Genomic DNA, 22,553 nt, shown 5'->3' on the forward strand with positions numbered 1-22,553 from the left:
TTTGTTGCACTTAGTGGAAGCCCAAATCTACCAGGGATTCTACACTTCCCTAGGAGTAATGAGCTTGAATCTAGTAGTCACTAAAAGGTGCTGTGCTTGTTTCAGAGTATTCACAAACTCTATGAAGTAACTGAAGCTACAGTAGGCTTCTTGACAAGCAAAAGTTATCAGAGAGGTATGAGATGAACTAGTGCAGCTGTTCAGACACTTGGAACTTCAGCTGTGTTGGGGAATCACTTTTTAAGTGTAAGTTGGGGGACAATAACTCTTATTTTTAGACTAGACTTGGAGCTGAAGGATCATGAAGGAAGCACAGCTCTGTGGCTTGCAGTCCAGTATATCACTGTATCGTCTGATCAGTCTGTGAACCCTTTTGAGGATGCCCCTGTTGTGAATGGAACCTCATTTGATGAGAACAGTTTTGCAGCAAGGTTGATCCAGCGAGGCAGCAATACAGATGCTCCAGACACAGTAACAGGTAAACCAGAGGTTTGTATTTCATTGTAGGCAGAAGGCTTGTTTGTTAATTGCTTAATGCTGACTGCACTTGGAGGAACTGCAGGAGGTTTCAGCAGCATTTCTTCCATAATAAATGCTAGGTGGTAATTGCTTTACCCAGAGCTGGTGTACTGACAAGCTGAGATGGACTTGCAGGAAGTGATAGTAAATCTGGACTCATTGCCAGGTTCTAATATCCTCTTTACAATTTCAAGATGTGTAATCAGTAAATGGAAGTGCATGTGACAATCCAGTGTTGGGAGCTACTAGTTACCCTAGTACCAAAGGTTTTCCTTGTTGACCTCAAAGTGTAATGTTGTAAGGTAGTGGGGAAGGTGTTAGCACTCTTGTTAGTATAAAAGTTGATGGTTGGAATAACAGTGTTCATGGTTTTTCTTTAGGAAACTGCTTGCTTCAGAGAGCAGCTGGTGCAGGAAATGAGGCAGCTTCTCTCTTCCTAGCAACTCATGGAGCAAAAGTCAACCACCAAAACAAATGGGTAAAAGCAGAAACTTAGTCTGCAAGTTTCTTTACTTCTCTTCAGAAATAATATAGCAGGGATCTCTTATAGCTAAACCATAGCTTAAAGCAAGCTGGAGCACTTTGTGAACCTTTGCATATTTTCAGGTATTTTCTAGTGACCACTTGCATTCTTGTGGCACTGTTCTTAGAGAATCACCAGTTGTTAACATGCTTTTAGGACTGCAGTGCCTGGCATAATAAAATCCTTAGCAAAAGCTAACTCATGTAGTTTGGAACTCCTAACGAGCTTCAGCTACTAGGAGTGAAACTTTTCACACCAGTTCTTGTAGTTTTAATAGTTTAAAAGCTGCTTCTCTTCATGTCTCAAGCTGTTAACCCAGCACTCTTTTTATTAAAGGGAGAAACCCCACTGCACACAGCCTGCAGGCATGGCCTGGCAAACCTGACAGCAGAACTCCTGCAGCAAGGAGCCAACCCCAACATCCAGACAGCAGAGGCAGTGCTTGGGCAGAAGGATGCATCTGCTCCTCCATCAGCAGAGAATGTTCATCTGCAAACTCCCCTTCACATGGCTATTGCTTACAATCACCCAGATGTGGTGTCAGTCATCCTAGAACAAAAAGGTGGGTGTCCAGAATGTTGATGCTGCAATGAATTGGTGTGTCAGGATGGCATCCAAGCTGTTTTGACAAACTACTAAGCCTGTCTTCCTATAAATAGTGTTTAAGTATAGCAATTAATAAGACTGGCTAACTAGTCCTAAACTCAAATCATCTTGTTAAATCTTGTTAAAACAAGATTATTTTGTCTTTGTAAATTCTCCACTGTAGATAATGGACTTGAACAATTAGTTGGGTTCTGTTCTACCTGTACAAGTGAAATCACTCCAAGGCATTTGCTTCAGGTGAATGCTGGAATCAATTTTGGATAAAGGCATCATTCTGTGGTGTGACTTCTGCCTCCCTCAACTCCTTAGTAAGAGGACTTTATACAGAGCAATGCTGGTATTATAGTAGAGTTGGGACTTGAGTGCTCAAATACCAACTGATGAGTTCATTAAATACAACAGCAGGCATTTGACAGCTGAAGCAGGGCCAATTTTGTCTCCTACCATAAATGAGATTTAGAAGGGAATTGGTGAACTGGGGCAAATGTTGTCCATCTCAGGGAATGGGGGAGGAGGGATGTGCCACCATACCATGGAGCCTCCACTTTTCATTCTCAGGGCTTTGTATATGCCACTGTATTTGGAACTGCAGCTAGAAAGGAGCAGGTTAAGCCTCTTAGCTAGAAAATTGATTTTGTTCTTAGTTATATGTGTTAAGATCAGGCAGTAGTGGCAATATGGTCTGAATCCTAGGCAGTGTCACACCAGGGAAGCTGAAGGTACTTTGCTCAGAACTACAAACTGACTCCTGAAAGAGCAGCCCGCTACAAAATGTGACATTGCTGCCGCAGCTTTCAGAGTGTGACTGCAGGTCAGGTACAAGAATGCCCTAATTCCTTTTGCTCTCTTGTAGCTAATGCTCTTCATGCTACCAACAACTTGCAGATTATTCCTGACTTTAGTCTAAAGGACTCGAGAGACCAGACTGTGCTGGGGTTGGCTCTTTGGACAGGTATGTGCCTTCAGGATGAGAATTTACAATGATAGGGAAGCTATGATGTGAACAAGATTTTCTTAAAGATAAAACAGCTGGTGTGTGTTCATGTTCTGGCTTGTGCTGCTGGGGAGGAGTTGTCAAGGAGAGCTTTAGATGGTTCTTCACATTTTAAAATTAGTGTTCGCATATGACTTAGTGGAAGATTTCTAGTCCTACAGCTTCTGCCCAGAACTGTACTTGCTGTTCAGTGGAATTCTTCCTCTGTGAGCTCCCTGCTAGTTTTCATAACAGATCACTGTATTGTCTCTGCACATTAACTCCATTCTATTAGTCTCAGTGTGTCTGTTTTATAGAACTGAAGGTAAAATACTAATGAGCTTGAACTGTTCAGGCATGCACACAATAGCAGCTCAGCTGCTTGGATCTGGGGCATCCATCAATGACACCATGTCAGACGGAATGACGCTCCTACACATGGCAATCCAGAGACAGGACAGTAAGAGTGCCCTCTTCCTGCTGGAACATCAGGCAGATATAAATGTCAGGTAAGATTCTACCTGATACAACTCTCACCCATATACTTAGCTAGGAGCAGGTGGTGACTGCCTTTGTATAATGGCTTGAGATTTGTTTCATATGGGGATTTACATATGTTTGGTACTGTTTTGTGGCACTAGTTATGGGTGAGGTATTATCTATGTTAACTTGGACCTATGTGTAGCTCCATTGGTCAGTACCTCCTCTTGAGGCTGCAGAAGAATTTTACCTAATTCTAGATAAAACAGCATCCTCTGTAGCAGATTGAAGTCCTAGAGACAGGCCTAGAGGCACTGAACTTCTATTGTCTCATCCATTTGCCAGCTTAGTAATGTAGTTAGAACTGCATGTTTGCTACCATCTGAAATAATTAGATACAGATGCAGCAACAGGAGTCTGATAAAGTAGCCTCCTCAGTATCTCCTAGACAACTTACATTAGACTTAACAGAACATTTGTCTGCTTACATGACTGACAGGCTGTCTGTTAAATTTGGCAAGCTGTACTGTAATGAATGTCATGGGTACAAACTTCAACTTTTTAACAGTTGGTATTTGACTGTTGCTTGAAGTGTTGCCATGTTGGAGACAAAGCTGTTTGCTTCTATGGCAGCAGGCTGGCTCGGAAGGAACTCGGTTCAAATAGTGACTGCACTGAAGGAATTCAGTGTCTCTGAGCTAAGAACACTAACTTGTTTTTCCAACTTGAGAAATCAATCACTTGGTAAAAGTGAAGGGAGAAAAAAGGTAGACACCAGAGCTGTGATGAAATACACAGTATGTTTGTAATGGTCTTACCACTGCAAAAATACATATGAGAGGAGTTCATTCTTGGCTTTGCCAATAAAGTGATGTTGCTGAACTTTATAATGCATCTGTAACACTTGGAAGTGTCCCTGCTGCAGGACCCGGGATGGAGAGACAGCCCTACAGCTGGCCATCCAAAACCAGCTCCCACTCGTGGTGGATGCCATTTGTACCAGGGGAGCAGACATGTCTGTGCCAGATGAGAAAGGAAATCCTCCCTTATGGCTTGCCTTGGAAAACAACCTGGAAGATATTGCATCAACTCTGGTAAGACAGTCAGTTGGCTTTAGTCTCACTTTTGTTCACCTTGTTAGCAACAAAAGGCTTCATCAGCAAAAAAACACTCAATGCATGAAGAGAACCAATCCAATATTACTAATTTCTGGAGGTCTTTTCTTCACCAGAAATTCCTCTTTACTGCAGGAATCTTATAAATACTTTAGTATGCATAACCAAAGTAGACCTCCTTGTGTCTTTTTCATAAGGAAGTTATTTGAAAGCTTTGTCCAGTTGTCTGCTAGAGACAACTATTTAAAAACTTTGCTAGTGACTTGAGAAATACATCTTGTAACTGATCTTGACTGTGCTGGTATTGAATAACATTTATGGAGTCAACACTCTTAACTACTCATGTTTAAACCTTGTCAATAGTTTGTAAAGTGGAGTAGAACAAGTTTTAAGTGCCACATTACTCAAGTATGTAGTTCTCTAGTTGAAGAATGCAAATATTAGCAATACAATTCCTGGAAAAAAACACTCTCTGTTTAGCTGAATGTCTGAGAAAGCAGGTAAATGGGCCAGACCTTCAAAGGCAACATCTGCTAATGCTGCTTGATTTACTGTAGCTGCTTCTCATTGCTGAAAGTGAGGTGACTAGTCAAACCTGCTTTAGATCTGTCTATCAAAATACATGGACAAATATTTAAATTGTTAATAATTACCACCTAACTAAGGATTACACAGTAAACCAATAAAGTATTGTCCTGGAAGACTTTAAAGTACCTTCCTGAAATTCAGTGACTGTCACAAGAATAGACAAAGAAATAAAAATCTCAATTTTTACCTCTGGGGTTAATGTTCCAGAAGCACCAGTCAGAGACTGTAGTAGGAGCCTGTTGAAAAAAAACATTCACTGTGTCATTTGGCTTCTCCTTCCAGGTTAGGCATGGCTGTGATGCAACGTGTTGGGGGTCAGGACCAAGTGGCTGCTCACAAACCCTTCTCCACAGAGCTATTGATGAGAACAGTGAACAGATTGCTTGCTTCCTTATCCGCAGGTCAGACCCCTTCCAAAATACAAACCTTCTAACATGCATGTAGGGATGTCCCTGGAATAAATTAATTGAATGCTATCTTAAATCAGTAACAACTACGTGCTTCCTTAGGCTTTTGCTGGGTGGGTGACACTTGTGGAATTTTGACCAATCCTAAAGACACATTCCATTTTCTATAATAGCAACATGTTCTTGATGACAAGAGTCAAACCAAAACCAGGAACTTGTGCTTTTGTAGAATGTATCAGCAGTTGCTGGATCAGCTTCTGTAATCTTTTCTGTCACCTTTTTTAAAGCAGTTTGAATCTGGATTAAACATTATAAATTGACTGCACTGTGTTTGTTTTAGTGGGTGTGATGTGAATAGTCCCAGAAAGCCAGGCCCAAATGGAGAAGGAGAAGAGGAAGCCCATGATGGGCAGACACCTCTACACTTGGCAGCCTGCTGGGGACTAGAGGAGGTGATCCAGTGCCTTCTGGAGTTTGGTGCCAATGTCAATGCTCAGGTATGTGGACAAATAATGCAGTTTTTTAAAGTAGATTCTTTGCCTCCAACGTACTAAAAACAAACTTTCTTCTCAGCTGTGTATTTTGCTTGACAGAGAAAAGAAAATCTTGCTTTCAGAGCTGAGCCAGTGCAATGACTGGGTGCAGCTCTGCTTTCTCTCCTGTCCCTTTTTACCACATCCGGTGCTTATCTGCCCATATGGTGGTTAATTCAGGAAGCTGTGCTGGAAAAAAATGATACAGGAAACTTACTGCAATGTTAGTTTTCTCGTGTAACAGTGGGATTCAGTGTCTTCTGTCCCTACTGTGAATTAAAGGCAGGAGCACAGCTGCCATTAATCATTAAATCAGCTACAGTGTAAAACTCCAGAATACTCTACTTTGTTAGCATGTTTGGGAAATGTCTTCTGTTATTGAGTAAACTGAGGTGCTGTAACTATTAGTTACACTTCATTTTTGATTTTGCAGTAATTCTTAAACAGCTTTGTAAACAACAACAAAAGAAATGAATGGATAACATTTTTAGGTCCTGATGCTGTTGAAAGTGACATTAAAACTAATCACAAAACACAGTGACAAAGTAGCTTTGGCTGTAAACTTCTGTGTGATGCAAACAAATGTTTAAACACCTCAGCTGACTTTGCTATTAAATTTGAATGCTAAACTCTGCCCCCAAAATGACTGACTAAATGGGAGATGTTTTGGTTATTTAAAAGGCTGTAATAGCATAGGATTGAGGTCAACCTGTTGGGAGAAACAAATCTCAATTTGCTTTTCTTACTCTGTGGGTTTGAGCTTGCCCTGCAGCTGTTTGGTGCCCATGCTAAAGGAAGCTGGGTAGGTCACAGGACTAAAGTCTGAGTTTTCTTGACCCTTCAGAATTAGGGAAGCATTTATGTACTACTGAGTATATATATAACAAACCCTGGTTTCCTTCTAGGATGCAGAAGGAAGAACTCCAATCCATGTTGCCATTAGCAACCAACATAATGTTATCATTCAGCTGATGATTTCACATCCAGATATTAAGCTGAATGTACGTGACAGGCAAGGAATGACTCCCTTTGCTTGTGCTATGACGTATAAAAATAATAAAGCAGCTGAAGCAATTTTGAAGAGGGAACCAGGAGCTGCAGAGCAGGTAAGCTGGAAGTGTTCAAACCATACTGGTTTTGTTACTGCACTAGTTTGTGGTAACAGCTGCTCCACAAACCAGTTCTAGTTTATCCTTTGGTGGCTTTACATGCAATCTGTTTGCCAGATGCCAATTCTCATAAGCAGGATTTATTAGGAAACTGTAGGTGTGTATGTGATATGTCTAAGAACATTAAGGGTTAGTGTCTTGTCAAATCTTATCTTTTCAATACTGAACTGAGAAACAGGAATATGTGTGTATAAGGAGAAAATTCTAACACTACTCTTGTCTTGTGCTGGACTAGTACAGAGTTAATCTATTACCCAGCTCTCCTAAAGCTATCCAAAACAGAAAACCTGACCTAAAGTAACTGAATAATAGATGCTATGCTGCCCTGCTGAACTATAAAACCTCCAACTGTATCTTCAGGCTTCTGGTGTGACACTTCAGGCAGCTGTTCAGGAGATTCTTCCTATCCTGTGTAAGTTTAATTACTAGTAAAATATCTGAGTGCTTAGAGAGCTCTTGTAATATATCTAAGACACAGTTACAAATACAGCCAGTTTAAATATGCTTTAACATCAGCTGCAAGGCAAAGTTGAACATGTACCCGGTATTAAGCCAAAAACCTGAATTCTCAGGGTGCCCAGAGCAGCTGTGGCTGTCCCATCCCTGGAAGTGTCCAAGGCCAGGCTGGATGGGGCTTGGAGTAGCCTGGGATAGTGGAAGGTGTCCATGCCTAAGGCAGGGGATGATCCTTGGAAGATCCCTTCCAGCCCAAACCATTCTGTGGTTCTGTGAATACACTTTACGTCAGTGTGGAAGGATTCCACGTTGCTTCCTTCGCCTGGATTAACTGCCAGATAGACTCAAGCTTGTTTCATTTAACTGAGTTTGTTTTAACTGCTGCTCAGTACTTAACCACAGCAGCTGTTAACCTTTTGTTTGTCTAACAGTACTCTCCAGTGTGTGGTCAAGAAATGACAAGGTTATAAAATAGAAATAAAGTAGTGTGAGGCAGACTGGACTGAGCAGTTGCAGCAGATAATTTCTCAGTTTGGTTGTTAGTCACATCTATCAGATAAGTCTCTAATGTCAGCCAGTGAAAGGAACAAGATTCTGCAGTTCAAGCAGAGGGAGCAAGTGTCTCTTAGTGAAAGCATGTCCTGCTACATGAAATACCTTGTTCTACAGGAATAATAAATTAATTTCACGTGCCCTTTCTGCCACAGGTTGATAATAAAGGTCGGAATTTCCTCCATGTGGCTGTTCAGAACTCGGACATCGAGAGCGTGCTGTTCCTGATCAGCGTGCAGGCCAATGTCAACTCTCGGGTCCAGGACGCCTCCAAACTGACCCCTCTGCACCTGGCAGTGCAGGCTGGCTCGGAGATTATTGTGCGCAATCTGGTGTGTGCTGGACAGTCACCGTTCCTCTGCTTAAAAATGTACACCCTACCTTACTGCACAGTGCCTGCAGGCTGATAAATCACATCAAAGTTGCACCACACTTTCTGAAACAGAAAGTTCCCTTAGCTTGTACTGTTAGCTGAGCTACCACAGTAGCCTTCACATGAGCACCTTGGGTTTGTGGCAATTGCTAGGCAGTGTGATTCAATTTAAAGAATCTTTCCTTGCCTTTTCTGTACATTTGAACACGAACACAAGTTATAGGAGCTCAGTAATGATAAAATTTTATACACTCTGGAGGTCTAGAAGTGTCTCTGTACAGTAGAGTATTGTGTGCTTCATTCACAGAAATAAACTGTTGGCTAAAATAGCCCTGAAACCATCTTTGAAATATATTCTTCCTTTCATCCTGACAGCTGCTTGCAGGTGCCCAGGTGAATGAACTGACCAAGCACCGCCAGACTGCTCTTCACTTAGCAGCCCAGCAAGACCTGCCCACCATTTGTTCAGTCCTTCTGGAGAATGGAGTAGACTTTGCAGCTGTAGATGAAAATGGAAATAATGGTAAACTTCAAGTTACACAAGTAAATGCAAAACACTTCAGTTGGTCTGTTAATGATGTCTCCTAGTGGCAGAGAGCTCGCTATGACTGGGCTTGCACTGCAAAGGTGGAAGAATGAAAATCCAGGAAATCAAAGCAGATCAAAGGAGTTGTTTGAGAAGGAGGGTTGGGAAAGTGGAAGGAGGGTGTTTCCTTTAGTTATTAAGCTGTAATCATTGCTGATACTCAGAGTCTTGAACCTTCTTTGTCTTGGTTTTTTTTTTACTGTTCAGCTCTGCATCTGGCAGTGATGCATGGCCGTCTGAACAACATCCGGGTCCTCCTCACAGAGTGCAATGTAGATGCAGAAGCCTTTAATATCAGGTAATTATTAACAGCCTTAAAGAACCACTTTGTATTTCAAAATATGTGCTATTATGCTGCTTAAAATATATATATTTGGTTTTTTAAAACATTGTATTATAATAATTACAATTAATATGTATTATATTATTTATACATAAATTTGGAAGTGTGCAGATGATGCTGTGTCTAAATTCTGTGCAAATTATATGTATACACCAAGGAAAGGAAGTTAAGTAGGGAGTTGTGTATGATGTACCGAGGTATTGAGATGCAGTATTGTTCAAGTCAAGCTTGAAAGCAAGGAGAGTTGGATGGGTAACTGCAGTAGCAAGCAGACTTTGATCAGGATAACAAACTCTTTTCCCCAGAGGCCAGTCACCAATGCATATTCTGGGACAATATGGGAAAGATAATGCAGCAGCCATCTGTGACCTCTTCTTGGAGTGTATGCCAGAATACCCTCTAGACAAACCTGATGCTGAAGGAAACACAGGTAGGTGAGACTCAGCAGCTATTAAACTTGGAAGTCACTTCAATTGTATTTGTGTTATGTCACTTTTAAAGCTGGAATAATGGACAGTAGTATGCTAAATACAGTAGGAGGCACACAATACATGGAAACTTAAAAACTAAAGATCCTGTCTGGACTGAATGTAACACAATCTACTGCTCTGTTAGCAAGGAACTGTCTGGCTTTTATTTTTCAGTGCTCCTCTTGGCTTACATGAAGGGAAATGCTAACTTGTGTCGTGCAATAGTGAGAGCTGGGGCTCGCCTGGGAGTTAACAATAACCAAGGAGTCAATATCTTCAATTACCAAGTTGCTACAAAACAGCTTCTCTTTAGATTGCTGGGTAAGCACCACTTGCTATGCTGGGAAAGTATTTCTGGCTTGTGCTTCCAGAATACTTCAGAGGAAAGAACTCTGGACATTTGATTTATATGACAGTGGTTCCAGAGAGGAGGAACTTGTGAATTTTGCATTGCTGTCAGTGCAGGGTAGAAATACTGTTTTTTCTGGTGATTAGCTGAAAAGTTGGACAATGCAGACTTTTAGATGCTGCTTTTTCTGGAAGGATAGGCATGGAAACTCTAGGCTGGTTGTGTAGTCTTAGTTGTGTAGCTTAAAACACAGACACTGCTTTTTAACTGGTGCTGTACAGTTGCTGTGGACAATGTGATGGAAACCAACTATAGACTATCTACAAGCAAGACTCCAGCTCCTGTAAGAGTAGCTAAATGTTATATTCAGTTATACTGAATGCAGCCTAGAACTGGAAAAAGCCTTCAGGTTTAGTGTGCTCAGGAGGTGTCTGAGCCCATTTTGCCTTCACATTTTTATCTCTTAACAGATATGCTGACAAAAGAACCTCCCTGGTGTGATGGCTCCAACTGCTATGAATGTGCTGCCAAATTCGGAGTCACGACAAGAAAGCATCACTGGTAATATGAGCCACCTTGCTGTGCTTATAAGGAAATGGATTCCACCCCAAATGTAGCTAGGCTTGTTCCTTCCAGTAGTTTAGGAAACCTCCTTGTTAAGATAGGTGTATAATCACTAATTCAGCTGAAACATTCCATCCTGTCTTAGATCAGGAACTTGTAGTCTGACTGAAATCATGTTTTAAGCAGCTTGTGCATTTAATATTCTGATTGGCTGTAAATGAGAAATCATGTCCAAATTTCAGTAGTGGATTTAAATACCCAGTTGCCAGAGAAAGTGTGTGATGCACTTCACTCCACAGAGGAGCAGCAGTATGTTTTATTAAGACAGTGAGTTAAAAGAAGTTTAATGGCAAATGTGGCAGTGATTTATCAGGACTTGATGGCAAAGGTGCACTTGGTTATTTCCTGCATAGAGGATGTGGGTCAGGGAGAGCCTCCTGTGGAGGCACGAGGTTCAGAGAGGACAGCCCCTGGTGCTGTGGCTTACACAGGAAAGACAGGAGGGAGCACCCCACCACCACCACAGTGTTAGGATGACCTGCTCCAAAAGAGGTGGCAGATTTGGGCAGGTGTTGACAGCTCAGGTTTGGGAATCTGTTTGTAGTGTGGAAATGGCTGAAGATGAACATGAGCTGCTCTTGTGTAGATAGGAGCTGCCTTTTTTAAATAGTCTGAACTTGTACAAAACTTGCTGGGTTGGAAGGGTGTTAAACTAAGATTTTTCTTAGCTCAGTGTGCTAGAGAAACTACACATGCATCAGGTGAAGCAGTACCAGCTGACTCACTAGTACAGAACCAGCATGTGCTGTTGGCATTAGTCAGTTATTCCATGACAAATATCAGAAGATACAAGACAATCAGCATTTTAATTGTTGGTGTGTATTTAATGATGCTATCATTGATAAAGAGTGTTAGACAGTAACATCCTGGTGTTCATTAGAAGGGAATTCACTCTTCTCCCACCCCTCTTCTATCAACAGCCGACACTGTGGACGCCTGCTCTGCCATAAGTGCTCAACAAAGGAGATTCCTATCATAAAATTTGATCTGAACAAGCCAGTTCGAGTTTGCAACATCTGCTTTGATGTCCTGACTCTGGGAGGAGTCTCCTAGTATGCTGTGGATGTAAAGGGATTCCCAGTCAGTGCTCCTGACAGCAGCTCTGCTTACAAGCCCTCTGGATAGGGAAGAGGAGGCCTATACATGTCTTCTGCAATAGACTGAACTAATTAAGGACCCTGTTATGATATACTCTGGTATAAATGATTTTGTATGACTGTAAATGTATCGGGCTGCGATAGACTTCACTAGGAATCAGAGTGGATTGTTGAAACCAAGTGACAAAAGAATTTAGACCCTCTTCTAATTGCAGTGGGGTATGGAAGCTGAAATTTATACTGATTGAATCGGCATGAAACAGGTCTGTCCTCAACATGGTGCTTTGCACTGAGCAACTCTATTAAGTCCTGTGGCTTTCAGGCTACTTAGTAGAGATGGTATTAAGTTTCAGGGTAACCAGGTATCTTTCTTTGCTTTGTCTTAAAGATAAACGTTCCCCTTCTCTAGAGAAGACTTTTTGTGAAGCTGAACTGAGCTGTTGCAACCACTGTTCAAGAAACTCTTCAGACCTGGGGTTAGTTCTAAGTATAGCTCAAGAATTGTGGCCTTACAACAGAAAGCTTTACATCTGATGCAAAGCAGTCAGAATTGCAGATCCACATCTTGATACCTCCTCAGCAAATGACTCATTAGCTTTAGCATGTTCAAGAGAAGTGCAAGATTGTTTTAGGAAATGCTCTTGCCTGCTGGAACTGTCAGTCTTTGTTGCACTTTCATATTTATGTTGCTGGTCCTTCCAGTTCATGGCACTCGTATAAATGACCATGAGTTTGCTGAAAGGCCTAAGCATGTGTTAAAGGAGAAACACTAAAACTGGTGAAGTCTAACTTACAGTACAGCAATAAATGCTGAAGTGCATTAGGAATCCCAGGAGGGAGAGTAATACTTTCCTGGGGCTTAAGGGGCCTGGTAACTGCTGTGGGAGAGTCAGTAACCCTACCACATGTAGAATGTGCTGCACCTCTAGACACTAAACTTGGGTCCATTTTCAGCTGGTGAGTGTACGTGGAGGCTTCCTATTAGGAGTAAGCTGCAGAATTTTAATCTAGGCTGGCTGTACTCTCTTAAACATGCTGAATCTGTGGAAACCTACCACCACATTGTCTAGATAAATAGGAAAGTACTTGACTGGTAGACCAGCTTGTGATTTGGTGGGCAAAGGCTTCAGTTAGAAAAAATGGGTACTTAAGCAAAACTACATGCCATCTTAAGGCTGTTTTTATTTCAAGAGATAAAGCTAGTATAGACTCTATTCAGCATTCCTCATCTTTACTCCATGAATTGGTGTGCATTTTTTAATGACTGTTATCTCCAGTGAACAGTGTGGACAGGTGATGATGTGTTGCCCTGTTTGGAGCAGTGACTTGGTCTCAAAGAGTAAGATGAGATGATGAACCAGACTGCTGCTGTTACAGGAGACTTGCTCAGTTTTTCTCAAGCTTGTACAAGGAGAGGATAGGAGGGTGTAATTGCTGACATTTGTATGATTAATGTCACATCAAGTCTCACTTGATCTGCACTTTGATCTTCCAATATGCACATATTGTAACTGGAATCACCCCTGTACCACTAGGGAAGAACAATGGATGACAATACAAACTTGCCTCACTGTTTGATGTCTGCTGTTGTCATGTTCCAACAGAATGCTTGGGTAACACAGCTGGTCTCTAACACAGTTACTAATGGAAATGGTGCATCTCTGGCATAATAGTGTAGGTGAATGAGGGAAAATAGTGGTGTCAGTTAATGTTAGCTACAGTAATTGATGGTGTCAGCTAACTGCAGTCTACAGTTTGGGGTTTTTAAGTGAAAGAGATGATGGAAAACATTGTACTTCTGATATTTCAGGGTGTCACTGGTTGCAGATGTCTAGGAGTGAAAGATAACAATAGAGGGAAAGTGCATTTGGTGAAAGAAGTCTTGACTGTAGTCCCATGATAACATGTTGTTGGTTTGGAGCTGAAGTGATGTGGAAAGGTAAGAGTGTGCTCAGAATGCTGAGAGTGCAGAGGAGGGGTTTTCCAAGGCCATGGCCTATGGGCTTCAGCCTCATTGGAAAACTGCACAGCATGTAATTGCCAAAGCATTTAAACATCACTTTTTCAGTGGCTCCCCTGATGGAAGGGCAAGGGAACAGGGAGCTCAGCTCTAACAGATAAGCAAGCTTTATAATGATGGAAAATGTGGATCTGGTGAAAATTCAGCTTAACTGAATGGCAAGGTAAGGCTGGGTAGCTGCTCTTCTAAAAAACAGGATATTGATTATAACTGTAAAACTGGGAAAGATCTGGGAAACCCATCTGTAGTGCTCCTGGTTTGCTGTTTACAGCCAGTAGTGTCCCATCTTACTGAAGTCTGAAGGGAAAGCTAAGGTTATTGTTAAATAATACAGCCTGAGGTGTTAGTTAAATTTGAAGCAACTAAATTGAGCAAATTTGATCCTTTTAAAGTGCCTTTGAGATAGTTTCCTTCCAGCCAACTCTAAATAGCTTTCTGCCAGAGCTAAAGGGGAAAAGCTCACAACTTGAACCAAAACCCAAGTTCATTCTTTCCTAGTTCAGCTGAGGAGTTGACCCCACCAGACAACTGGTGGGACTCAATCCCTCACACACTCTGCCTAGTGTTGGTCTCAACTCTCAGACCACTGAGACTTTTTTGGGAGTTTTGCTGGCAATGCTCCACTACAGGGTACAAATGTGAATGGGGCGCTTGGTAATGTAGTGGTGGTCAACACATTTCTAACTCTAAATAACTGCTCTTCCCTTTTTGTAGCATAATACAGTTTTTACCAACCCCCCACCTCTCTTACCCCTGCTTTTAATGGTATCTATTAACTCGAGACTCAAGTCTGCCAAGCATTGAACAAAAGGTTAGATGGAAAATGAGTTTGTGTCCCTGGAAGTGCTGCTGTCACACGAGGCTTCAGGCACTTCAGCAGGGCTGCATGGGAAGTTGGGTGGTTCATGCTGCAGCTTTTTGTTCTGAGACTGGATTCCTTTTGATTGCAGTCATCCAGCACTCTTACACAAGCAAATACCATGGTCCAGCACTCTTACACAAGCACAAACTGTGGTCTGGATGAAATTTTTTGTCTGTAAAAGGTGCAGTCACTGTTTCACACCACTGAGTGGAGTGAGAATGTTGCTTTTGAAGGTACTAACAGAGCAGAGTAAGTTGCTGGCTAAAAGCTGACAGATGCCTTAATGACTTCCCATGCTGGAGATAACAGCTTGTCCAACTGCTCATGTAGTGCTTACAAACTAACATGTAACAGTATGGGAGGCCAAGGCTGGATCGTTTTGTAGATCAAATGTTAATAGGCAAGTCCTCTTTTTTTGTAACCAGCAGAGGTGGTCACTGCAGCAAACTCGTCTCTAGAAAAATCAAAGCTTGTATGAGTGACAGAAATAACTGAACCTTCTAATACCCTCTGTGAAATAGAAAAGGAAGTCTTAGAACAATGGCATTTTATCTGCAATGTTTGTCTGGAGTCGTTGTAAAAATGTATTTTTCCAATATGCATTACTTTGTTGTGTAATGATTCTACTTGTAATAAAATGCAGAACTTAGATGATGCATCGTGAGGTGAAACCTTGCTAAGGAAGTATCTGCTTCTGTAGAGACAGCTCCCCCTCTGCAAGCTTATACTCACAAACCACAAAGAAAAGCAGGGATACAATATCCAGTCGGGCATAACAACTTTATTCTTTGTTCTGAAATTAGTCCAGGTATTCATTTTCATGCTGTGGAACTGCTACAACTGTTCTTTTGGCTGTCAAGGTCTGGTGTTCTAGTTTGTACCATGTAGTCATCTTGAATGCCTTATACTAGACTTACCTATAATCAGTCTTGTGAAACAAACACGAGCTCCCCACGAGCCAGAGGTGCTTCATGGAGTTCATCAGTTTGAGTTACTAACACTCTGTGTACTCAGCTGTGTACTGGAGGCAGCTCAGGCCCCTGGGAGAGCAGAGAACTGCTGCAGCTTCACTTCAGGAAAAGGAAAACTTCAGTGCAATAGCAAACCCAGCCACGGCTTCTGGGTGAGATTGTGATGCATTAGTCTTTTATTAATAAAACTTAACTGAAGTACAGATGAATGGTGAGCTTTATTAGAGCACTGTCTGTGGTGACTTGAGCCCTCTGTAGCTATCACTATTTTCTTCCACTCTTTTCCACCCCAGGAGAATCCAGCTGAGCTGCTGAATTGGAGTTACAAGCATGACAGTCTTGGAGCACTTCAGGTCAGTGAGGGTGTCTCCTTGTTTGCTTTAATAGATGACTTATTCCTAGTGCAAGACACTCTTCCCCCCACAGTGTTACCAAACTAAACTGAGGAATAAGCTGTGAACTGGTTTTCAACTAACTTTAACTTAACCAACACCCTTCCTGCCTTGCCTTTTTGCAGCAGTTTGATTTTTGTGTAGCTCTTGCAATCAAAACCATCCCCTCAGCACCATCTGCACAGTGATTGAGTGTTGCAGCAAGATGAAACTTGCTTAGAAGGTCAAGGTGTTCCACCTTCACTGGGACTGGTTTGCCCTCACAAACTACTTCCTACAGCATTTAATAGTCTGGAATTTACTGCAACTTTTAAATTGCTTAAAAAAAGCTCTTCAAAAGGCACTAATTATTTGGGGAGATGCTTTAAATGCAATTTCTTTTTAAAGTGGTGGTGTCTTTTTAAATGTGGCAAAGGCTGAAGTTGTGGGGGCAGTGAAGTGTTGCTTTGTAGCTCTTCCCTGCACCTTTTACAAAGCTTGATCTTCAGCATCATGTGAAGGGAGTTGCTCACTCCACCCCCAAAGATGGCTCAAGCCCGGGGCTGAGGTTCAGTTCTGCCACACATCCTACCCCCAGCACTACGAGCTGGCAGAGCAGGGCAATGCCTGGAAGAGCTTCCCTTCAGGATGATGATAGGTAAAAAACCCCAAAAATAAAACCACAACCCCCACTGTGCCCACTGTTAAAACAAGCATGTACATACTGAAGTTGCTGTGTGGCTTCACCCCTGGCAGCTGAAGCATCCTCTGAGCTTTTGTCAGTGGGAAGTGTTGTAACGTGTCCTACTGCAAGGGAGTAAACTTGCTAATTAACTAATCACTTAGATTTTGGGCCTCTCTTTAGAGGTGGTGGTAGCTAAAAAACAGTTTATAAATACTTTACAGTTGCTTACACATAGGTGGCAGCTGCCTTAAGGAGAAGAACTGACCACAATTCAGCAGGGACCTGTGCCACCACTGGACCTTGATCTGCGTGGTTCTCTCAAAGCTCAGCTACACCAAAACTGATTTTAACAGCAGATGCCATTAAAACCAGCAACTGCTTCCCTGCAGCTTGAGGTTTGTAGTGCCTGAACCCTGTGCAGGTATTCCTTCCTCCCACCCAGAAATGGTAATAACCTGCCCTGCATTTCTGGGAGTCGTTCAAAGTGCCGAATTCTGCTAGCTGTGATACAGTAACTATAGATTTTAAGAGTGCTGGGTCTTGTAAGGGCACATCCAGCTCAGTTTATAGTGTGATAGGCACAGACCAGATGGGAGGAAGTTTTATACCAGAATGGAAACAGGAGGCAGATTACAGTAGGATGGTTCTGTTGCCACCCAGGCAACAAAAAGAAAGCTATTTAAAACTACTCATTCCTGATCAGAACAAGTTTGAAAGTGGTGAATCACTGAACAGGAGGGTGAGGTTAATATCAAGCACCAATCCTCATAGGTGGCTTCAATATCTTGGCACAGTATTTAATGTAAACACTGAATGTGGAAATACAGCTCTGGCCTTTGCCTTCTCTACTCCAAGAATTTGATAAAGCTTGTGTCTAACTAAACTGCGCAAGTTCCTAGATACTCTGGACCTTAATTGCAGAGGAAATTCAGGGTTCTCCCTGCTACCTTTAAACTTTGGAGTGAGTCAGGTGCCTGGGAAGGAGCATCAGCACTGCCCTGCAGCAGGACCTGTGGACTGTGCATCAAGTGTGGGCAGAGATGCTGCAGCAGTTCCTGTGCTTGCTGCCTTAAACCACAGCACACTGTCCCACCACTGTGCACACAAACATCCATTTCCTGACTGCACAAGAAAGCTGTTCAAAAATACAGTTCAGGCTGTGCATCTTACAGTTTGTTCCCAGATAAATGGGAAAAATATTTCCCATAGAAATAAAGAAAGCATCCTGTTACTTGATTTTTTAAAAGCTGGCTGAGGTGTTTCTTCCTTCTCTCAACTCCATCTCCATATGTTAAAAAGCATCACAAATAACATGTTTAGATTGTTACTGCTCCCTTCCACAGACAGGTGGAAGGGATGGAGCTGGAGCTGCCCACCCAAAGCACAATGTTTCACTGCAGGACTCTCACTGCCCTGGAATGCAGCACCTGCAGTCAGCCCGTGAGGAGGACACACTGCTGGGCCAGGGGGTGGCAGCCCTCGTACTGCTCCAGGTGAGGGTGATCCAGGTCCCCTCTGTCGCTGTGCTGGGAGGAGTGTGGCTGGCCCCAGGGGGGACCTGAGCTCCTCACACACACACAGCGGCTCCCGTGCGAGCCAGGGCGGTACAGCTTCCGAGGGACTCCGGCCCAGTCTCTGTGCACTCCCCCACTAGGAATGGAGAATGAAAATAAATTACAATTCAAACCCATGAAAATGCTTCCAGTCAATGGAGAATCCTTACAAAAAAGACTTAAGACAATCTGGGAAAACTAGAACTAACACTGAGGTGGACTTTGCTCCCAGCTGATACCTTTTTATTGTGCTTCAGAAACCTGTGGCCTGAACCTGCTTTCACCACTGCTGCTACAGGTTCCACCCTTCTGAGAGTGACCAACTCCTGCATTCCATCTTTCCATTGCTGGAAGAGGAATCACAGCTTTCTGTTGCACAGCAAGATGCCTTTTCTGCAGGCATCTAAATGCTCACAGGTTACCACAGATCTTCACAGAATCACAGTGGCTTGGGTTGGAAGGGACCTTGAAGATCATCCAGTTCCACCCCCTGCCATAGGCAGGGACACCTTCCACTAGTCTGGGCTCTTTTAGGCTCTCTGTGCCTTGACTAAACACTGATTTCTGAGAACTGGGGCAGAAGAAAAAGTACTTCCCCAACTAATTAGTCTTGTGTCTTTATATCTAAGTGTCTCTCTGTGGGCCAAATCCTGCCGGGTCCCCAACCACTGCAGCTTTTAAGCTTCTTATACAAGTCACTGCCACATGGTCCCAAGGCTGTCCCCAAGCTCAGTCACACAGAGAAGCAGAGCCCTGGGGTACACAGTGCTCATGAAGCTCAAGCATTTTGCAGTGTGGCCTGTTAAACTATTTCATCCTCAAACAAAATAGTCTCTAAGCTGAGAGACAGCTACTAACAGGAAAGTATGAAATGATTATTCAAAGCTTCACCTCATTTTTATGTGTTTTAAGTGAAAGTGTTGTATCACAGTGAAACTGTCTCAAAAACATAGGTCAATGTTTGTACTCCTGATGCGGGACAGAAGCTGTTTGAATCCCAGTTCTACTGGGATTTCTGTCCTGTTTTGCTGAGAACAGGAGGATCAGGTGCATATGTGGTAAATTCTCTGATTCCAGTGTGATAGAAGAAATTAAGCCTGGAGAAAAGGAGGCTCAGGGGGACCTTCTCACTCTCTACAACTTCATAATAGGAGTTGAAGGTTGGGGTCTGCTCCCAGGGAACAAGGGACAGGGTAAGAGGATAAGAGGAAACAGCCTCCAGTTGTTGTCACAGACCTCACCTACCCATGAGTGTGGTGGCTGCAGGAGCCAGGACATCTTCCCACACCCCTCCTGCCAGGAGAGGCAGGAACAAAGCACAGGGCACCCAAAAAAAGGCTCTGCTCCAAAGTGTACAAGCTTACCTCTGTCTGGAGCACCAGAACCGCGTGCCTTTAGCAGAGCTCCATTCAGAGTTGCAGGGTGGGAACTGCTGCTTCTTCTGCTCACTTTCTGCTTGGAATTTGAGAGCTTCCTCAATGGCAGCCTCAACCTCCCTCAGGGCTTCTGTCGGTGCCCCATTTTCATCGTAGAATCTGCCCACCAGCTTCCCTGGGAGAGGAGATCAATTAAGACCACAGTGCTTCTAGGCAAGGAAAATGCATAGTTCTGGAGGAGTTTTAATTTGTTATTTAAAGACAAAAATAAAAGGAGATGTCATCATGGCCCAATTTTAGAACAGAACTGAGCTTACATCCCTTCAACCCTTGCATCACATAGCAGTTTACCCTTATTAATAAAATCCATGCAGGATAAGCTCAGGCACAGACTCATTACAGATCTGAAATCCAAAGCCAGTTTCAGCTGCACAACCCAGAAGCCATCCCCACCCACGCACCTCATTCCCCAAAAGAGTGTCCCTGCACCTCTGCTCCTACAGTCTCCCGAGTCCTGCTGGTTTCAGGCTGGCTCCATGCTTTTTTGCTCACAGAGACAACAGCCAGGTGGGAAAACGATTAAACTTTCCCTTGGAGGGAAGCAGACCTCGAAGATCTGGCTTGGCTGCAGCTCCAGCCAGTCCCTCGCAGGGTTCAGGACCTTGGGCTGAGCATCCCTTGTGTGAGCCCACCCACCCCGACACCTACCCACGGGCTCGTAGTTGTCGTTGTAGAAACTCAACCAGCTGTGGATGGAGAGCAGCTCTGGGGGTGACAGCCCCGCCACGTTGTCCACCAGCCCCGCCGGGGTGAAGTCGCCGCTGGCAAACGCTCTGGTGGCATCTCTGCCTGCGAGACACCAGCAGGGTGAGACCCCCAGCCACAGAGAGAATTCCACAGCCAGGGAATGAGCCCCCAGGCATGGAGTGAAGCCCCCAGCCAGGGCTGCGACCCCGGCCTTGGAATGACAGCCCAGCCATGGAGTGGGTTCCCCAAACAGGGGGTGAGCTCTGCCTCCCCCCAGCCGGGGGATGAGCCCCTCCCCAGCCAGGCCAGGCCAGCCCGCCCTCCCCGCAGGTACCTGCGAGCCCGCTATAAGCGCCGCCTGGCCCATAGTGCTTGCGGCCCCGCTCCACATCGAAGACCCGTCCCAGCAGGGCGAGATAGAGCCCGGGCTCGCCCGGCGCCCCCCGGTAGCGGCGCAGCTCTGCGGCGCTGAGCAGGCGGGCGCGGGGCTCGAACCCGCGGTGCAGGAGGCAGGCGGCGGCCACGCACAGCAACCCCGCGGCCGCGCCCCGCCACATCGCGCCGCGACACCACTGCTCTTGCACGACAGTTTCCTCGCCGCACGGCAGCGTGGCAGCCAACCACGTTTAGCGTCGCGTACGCGGGACGGCCGGCCCGAGGGCGCGCTTTACGGCAGCGGGTCACGGAAACTGTCATGATATGAATTGGGTTGGAAGGCACCACAAAGATCATCTCCTTCCACCCCCTGCTCTTCCACACGGCCACACATTCCACCATCCCAGGTTGCTCCAAGCCCCGTCCAACAGGGCCTAGAAATCTTCCAGGAATGGGGCAGCCACAGCTTCTCTGGGCACCCTGTGTCAGGGCCTCACCACCCTCACCGGGAAAAATTTCTTCTTAATGATGTTGTTCATAAGGACAATCACAGAATCTTTAGGGTTGTTAGTGCCCTCTGGAGATCACCCAGTCTAACCCCTGCCAAGGCAGGGTCACCTGGAGCAGGTGACACAGGAAGATCCAGGTGGATTTGGAATTTCTCCAGAGAGGGAGACTCCCATGGCCTCCAAGTCTGTCCCAGTGTTCTGCCACACTCGTGTCAAGGAGTTTTTCTCATATTGAGGTGAAATTTGTCGTGTTTTTGTTCATGGCCATTACTCTTGATCCTGTCACTGGGCACCACTGAAGAGAGTCTGGCACCGCCCTACTGGCACCCCTTGGAGATACCTCTATGAATTAACGGAATCCGCCCCTTAGTCTTCTCCACACGAACCAGGCCCAGGTCCCGCAGCCTATCCTCCCGGGAGAGCTGCCCCACACCGCTCCATCCTCGCTGTTCCCCCGCTGGACCCTTCTCTTCCCACCGCTTGTCCCGGGGGCCGGCGGGACGGGGCTTTGCGGCAGCGCTGTGGCGCTTTACGGCGGTGTGTCGCTTTGCGGCGATGTGGCTCGGGTGTCGCTTTACGGCGGTGTGGCGGCCCCGCGCTGACAGGTGCGGCGGGCGGGAAGTTGCTGACTAAGGCGGGCCGGGCCGGGCGGGGACCGGCGGGAGCGGCGGCACTCGCGGCGGCTGCGAGGGGCTCCCGAGCGGCTCTCGAGCGGCTCATGGGGACGGCGGCGAGCCACAGCAGCGAGGAGGAGGAGGAGGGCGCCGAAGAGGGCATGGAGGGGGCGGCAGGCGCTCCCCAACCCGGCGCGGCCGCGCCGGCGCTGCCGCCGGCCGAGGTGCTGCTGGAGCAGGCCCGGCTGCGGGAGGCCACGGCGCGGCTGCGGGAGGCGGCCCTGCCCGAGCCGCTCGTGTCGCGGCACCACAGCGCGCTGGTGCGATGGCTGGAGGAGCGGCTGAGCCGCGGCGACGAGGCCGTGAGCCTGGAGCAGTTCTGCGAGGTGCTGGAGAGTGTGTCCCGGCTGGCGGCCGGGTCCCGCGGGGAGAGCGAGGAGGTGAGAGCCGGCAGGAAGCGATCCGTCCGCAGCGATCATGGAATAGCTCGGGCAGGGAGGGACGCTGAAGACCGTCTCGTTCCAGCCCCTGCTACGGGCAGGGACACCTTCCAGTAAACCGGGTCGCTTAGATCGCCGTCCAACCCGGCCTTGGACACTTCCAGGAATGGGAGTCCCCTCCAGGGACCCGCCTGTCCGGGCCGGAGGGTTGGTCGGCACCGGGGGAAGGGAGGCGGGGGAACCTCCGGGGTTCTGCTGCGGGTCGGT

General features: G+C 45.3%; 3 protein-coding genes across 9 annotated transcripts in view; 2 read left to right on the forward strand and 1 right to left on the reverse strand.

Annotated features, from left to right (window-relative positions):
• Window positions 1-15,819, forward strand: part of ANKFY1 (ankyrin repeat and FYVE domain containing 1) — a 31,926-nt gene extending 16,107 nt beyond the window's left edge. For all 4 annotated transcript variants that reach the window (XM_086858920.1, XM_086858919.1, XM_023939104.2 and 1 more), the window contains exons 10-25: window positions 279-478; window positions 900-997; window positions 1,379-1,604; window positions 2,502-2,600; window positions 2,977-3,130; window positions 4,027-4,195; window positions 5,087-5,205; window positions 5,552-5,708; window positions 6,650-6,850; window positions 8,077-8,253; window positions 8,670-8,817; window positions 9,088-9,178; window positions 9,529-9,653; window positions 9,868-10,014; window positions 10,513-10,603; window positions 11,587-15,819. In XM_086858920.1, coding sequence (XP_086715046.1) covers window positions 279-478; window positions 900-997; window positions 1,379-1,604; window positions 2,502-2,600; window positions 2,977-3,130; window positions 4,027-4,195; window positions 5,087-5,205; window positions 5,552-5,708; window positions 6,650-6,850; window positions 8,077-8,253; window positions 8,670-8,817; window positions 9,088-9,178; window positions 9,529-9,653; window positions 9,868-10,014; window positions 10,513-10,603; window positions 11,587-11,719 — 2,335 coding nt within the window. In that variant the 3' untranslated portion in view covers window positions 11,720-15,819. The remainder of the gene's footprint in view (window positions 1-278; window positions 479-899; window positions 998-1,378; window positions 1,605-2,501; window positions 2,601-2,976; window positions 3,131-4,026; window positions 4,196-5,086; window positions 5,206-5,551; window positions 5,709-6,649; window positions 6,851-8,076; window positions 8,254-8,669; window positions 8,818-9,087; window positions 9,179-9,528; window positions 9,654-9,867; window positions 10,015-10,512; window positions 10,604-11,586) is intronic.
• On the reverse strand, window positions 15,407-21,773 carry CYB5D2 (cytochrome b5 domain containing 2). Of its 2 annotated transcripts, XM_086858943.1 has the most exons (5): window positions 21,573-21,755; window positions 20,683-21,013; window positions 20,310-20,450; window positions 19,590-19,776; window positions 15,407-18,322 (listed from the first exon to the last, which is right to left on the reverse strand). In XM_086858943.1, the coding sequence occupies exons 2-5, from the start codon at window positions 20,903-20,905 to the stop codon at window positions 18,106-18,108; spliced, it is 768 nt and encodes a 255-aa protein (XP_086715069.1). In that variant the 5' UTR covers window positions 20,906-21,013; window positions 21,573-21,755; the 3' UTR covers window positions 15,407-18,105. The 2 variants fall into 2 exon arrangements, with proteins under 2 accessions (XP_086715069.1, XP_086715068.1); XM_086858942.1 differs by having other exon boundaries at window positions 20,683-21,773.
• A 147-nt stretch (window positions 21,774-21,920) lies between these two features.
• ZZEF1 (zinc finger ZZ-type and EF-hand domain containing 1) overlaps window positions 21,921-22,553 on the forward strand; it is a 55,048-nt gene continuing 54,415 nt past the window's right edge. For all 3 annotated transcript variants that reach the window (XM_023939502.2, XM_086859002.1, XM_086859003.1), the window contains exon 1: window positions 21,921-22,286. In XM_023939502.2, the coding sequence (XP_023795270.2) occupies window positions 21,951-22,286 (336 nt within the window). In that variant the 5' untranslated portion in view covers window positions 21,921-21,950. The remainder of the gene's footprint in view (window positions 22,287-22,553) is intronic.

The sequence above is a fragment of the Cyanistes caeruleus genome, chromosome 21 (assembly GCF_971803275.1).
Source record: "Cyanistes caeruleus chromosome 21, bCyaCae1.hap1.1, whole genome shotgun sequence".
Lineage (NCBI taxonomy): Eukaryota > Metazoa > Chordata > Aves > Passeriformes > Paridae > Cyanistes > Cyanistes caeruleus.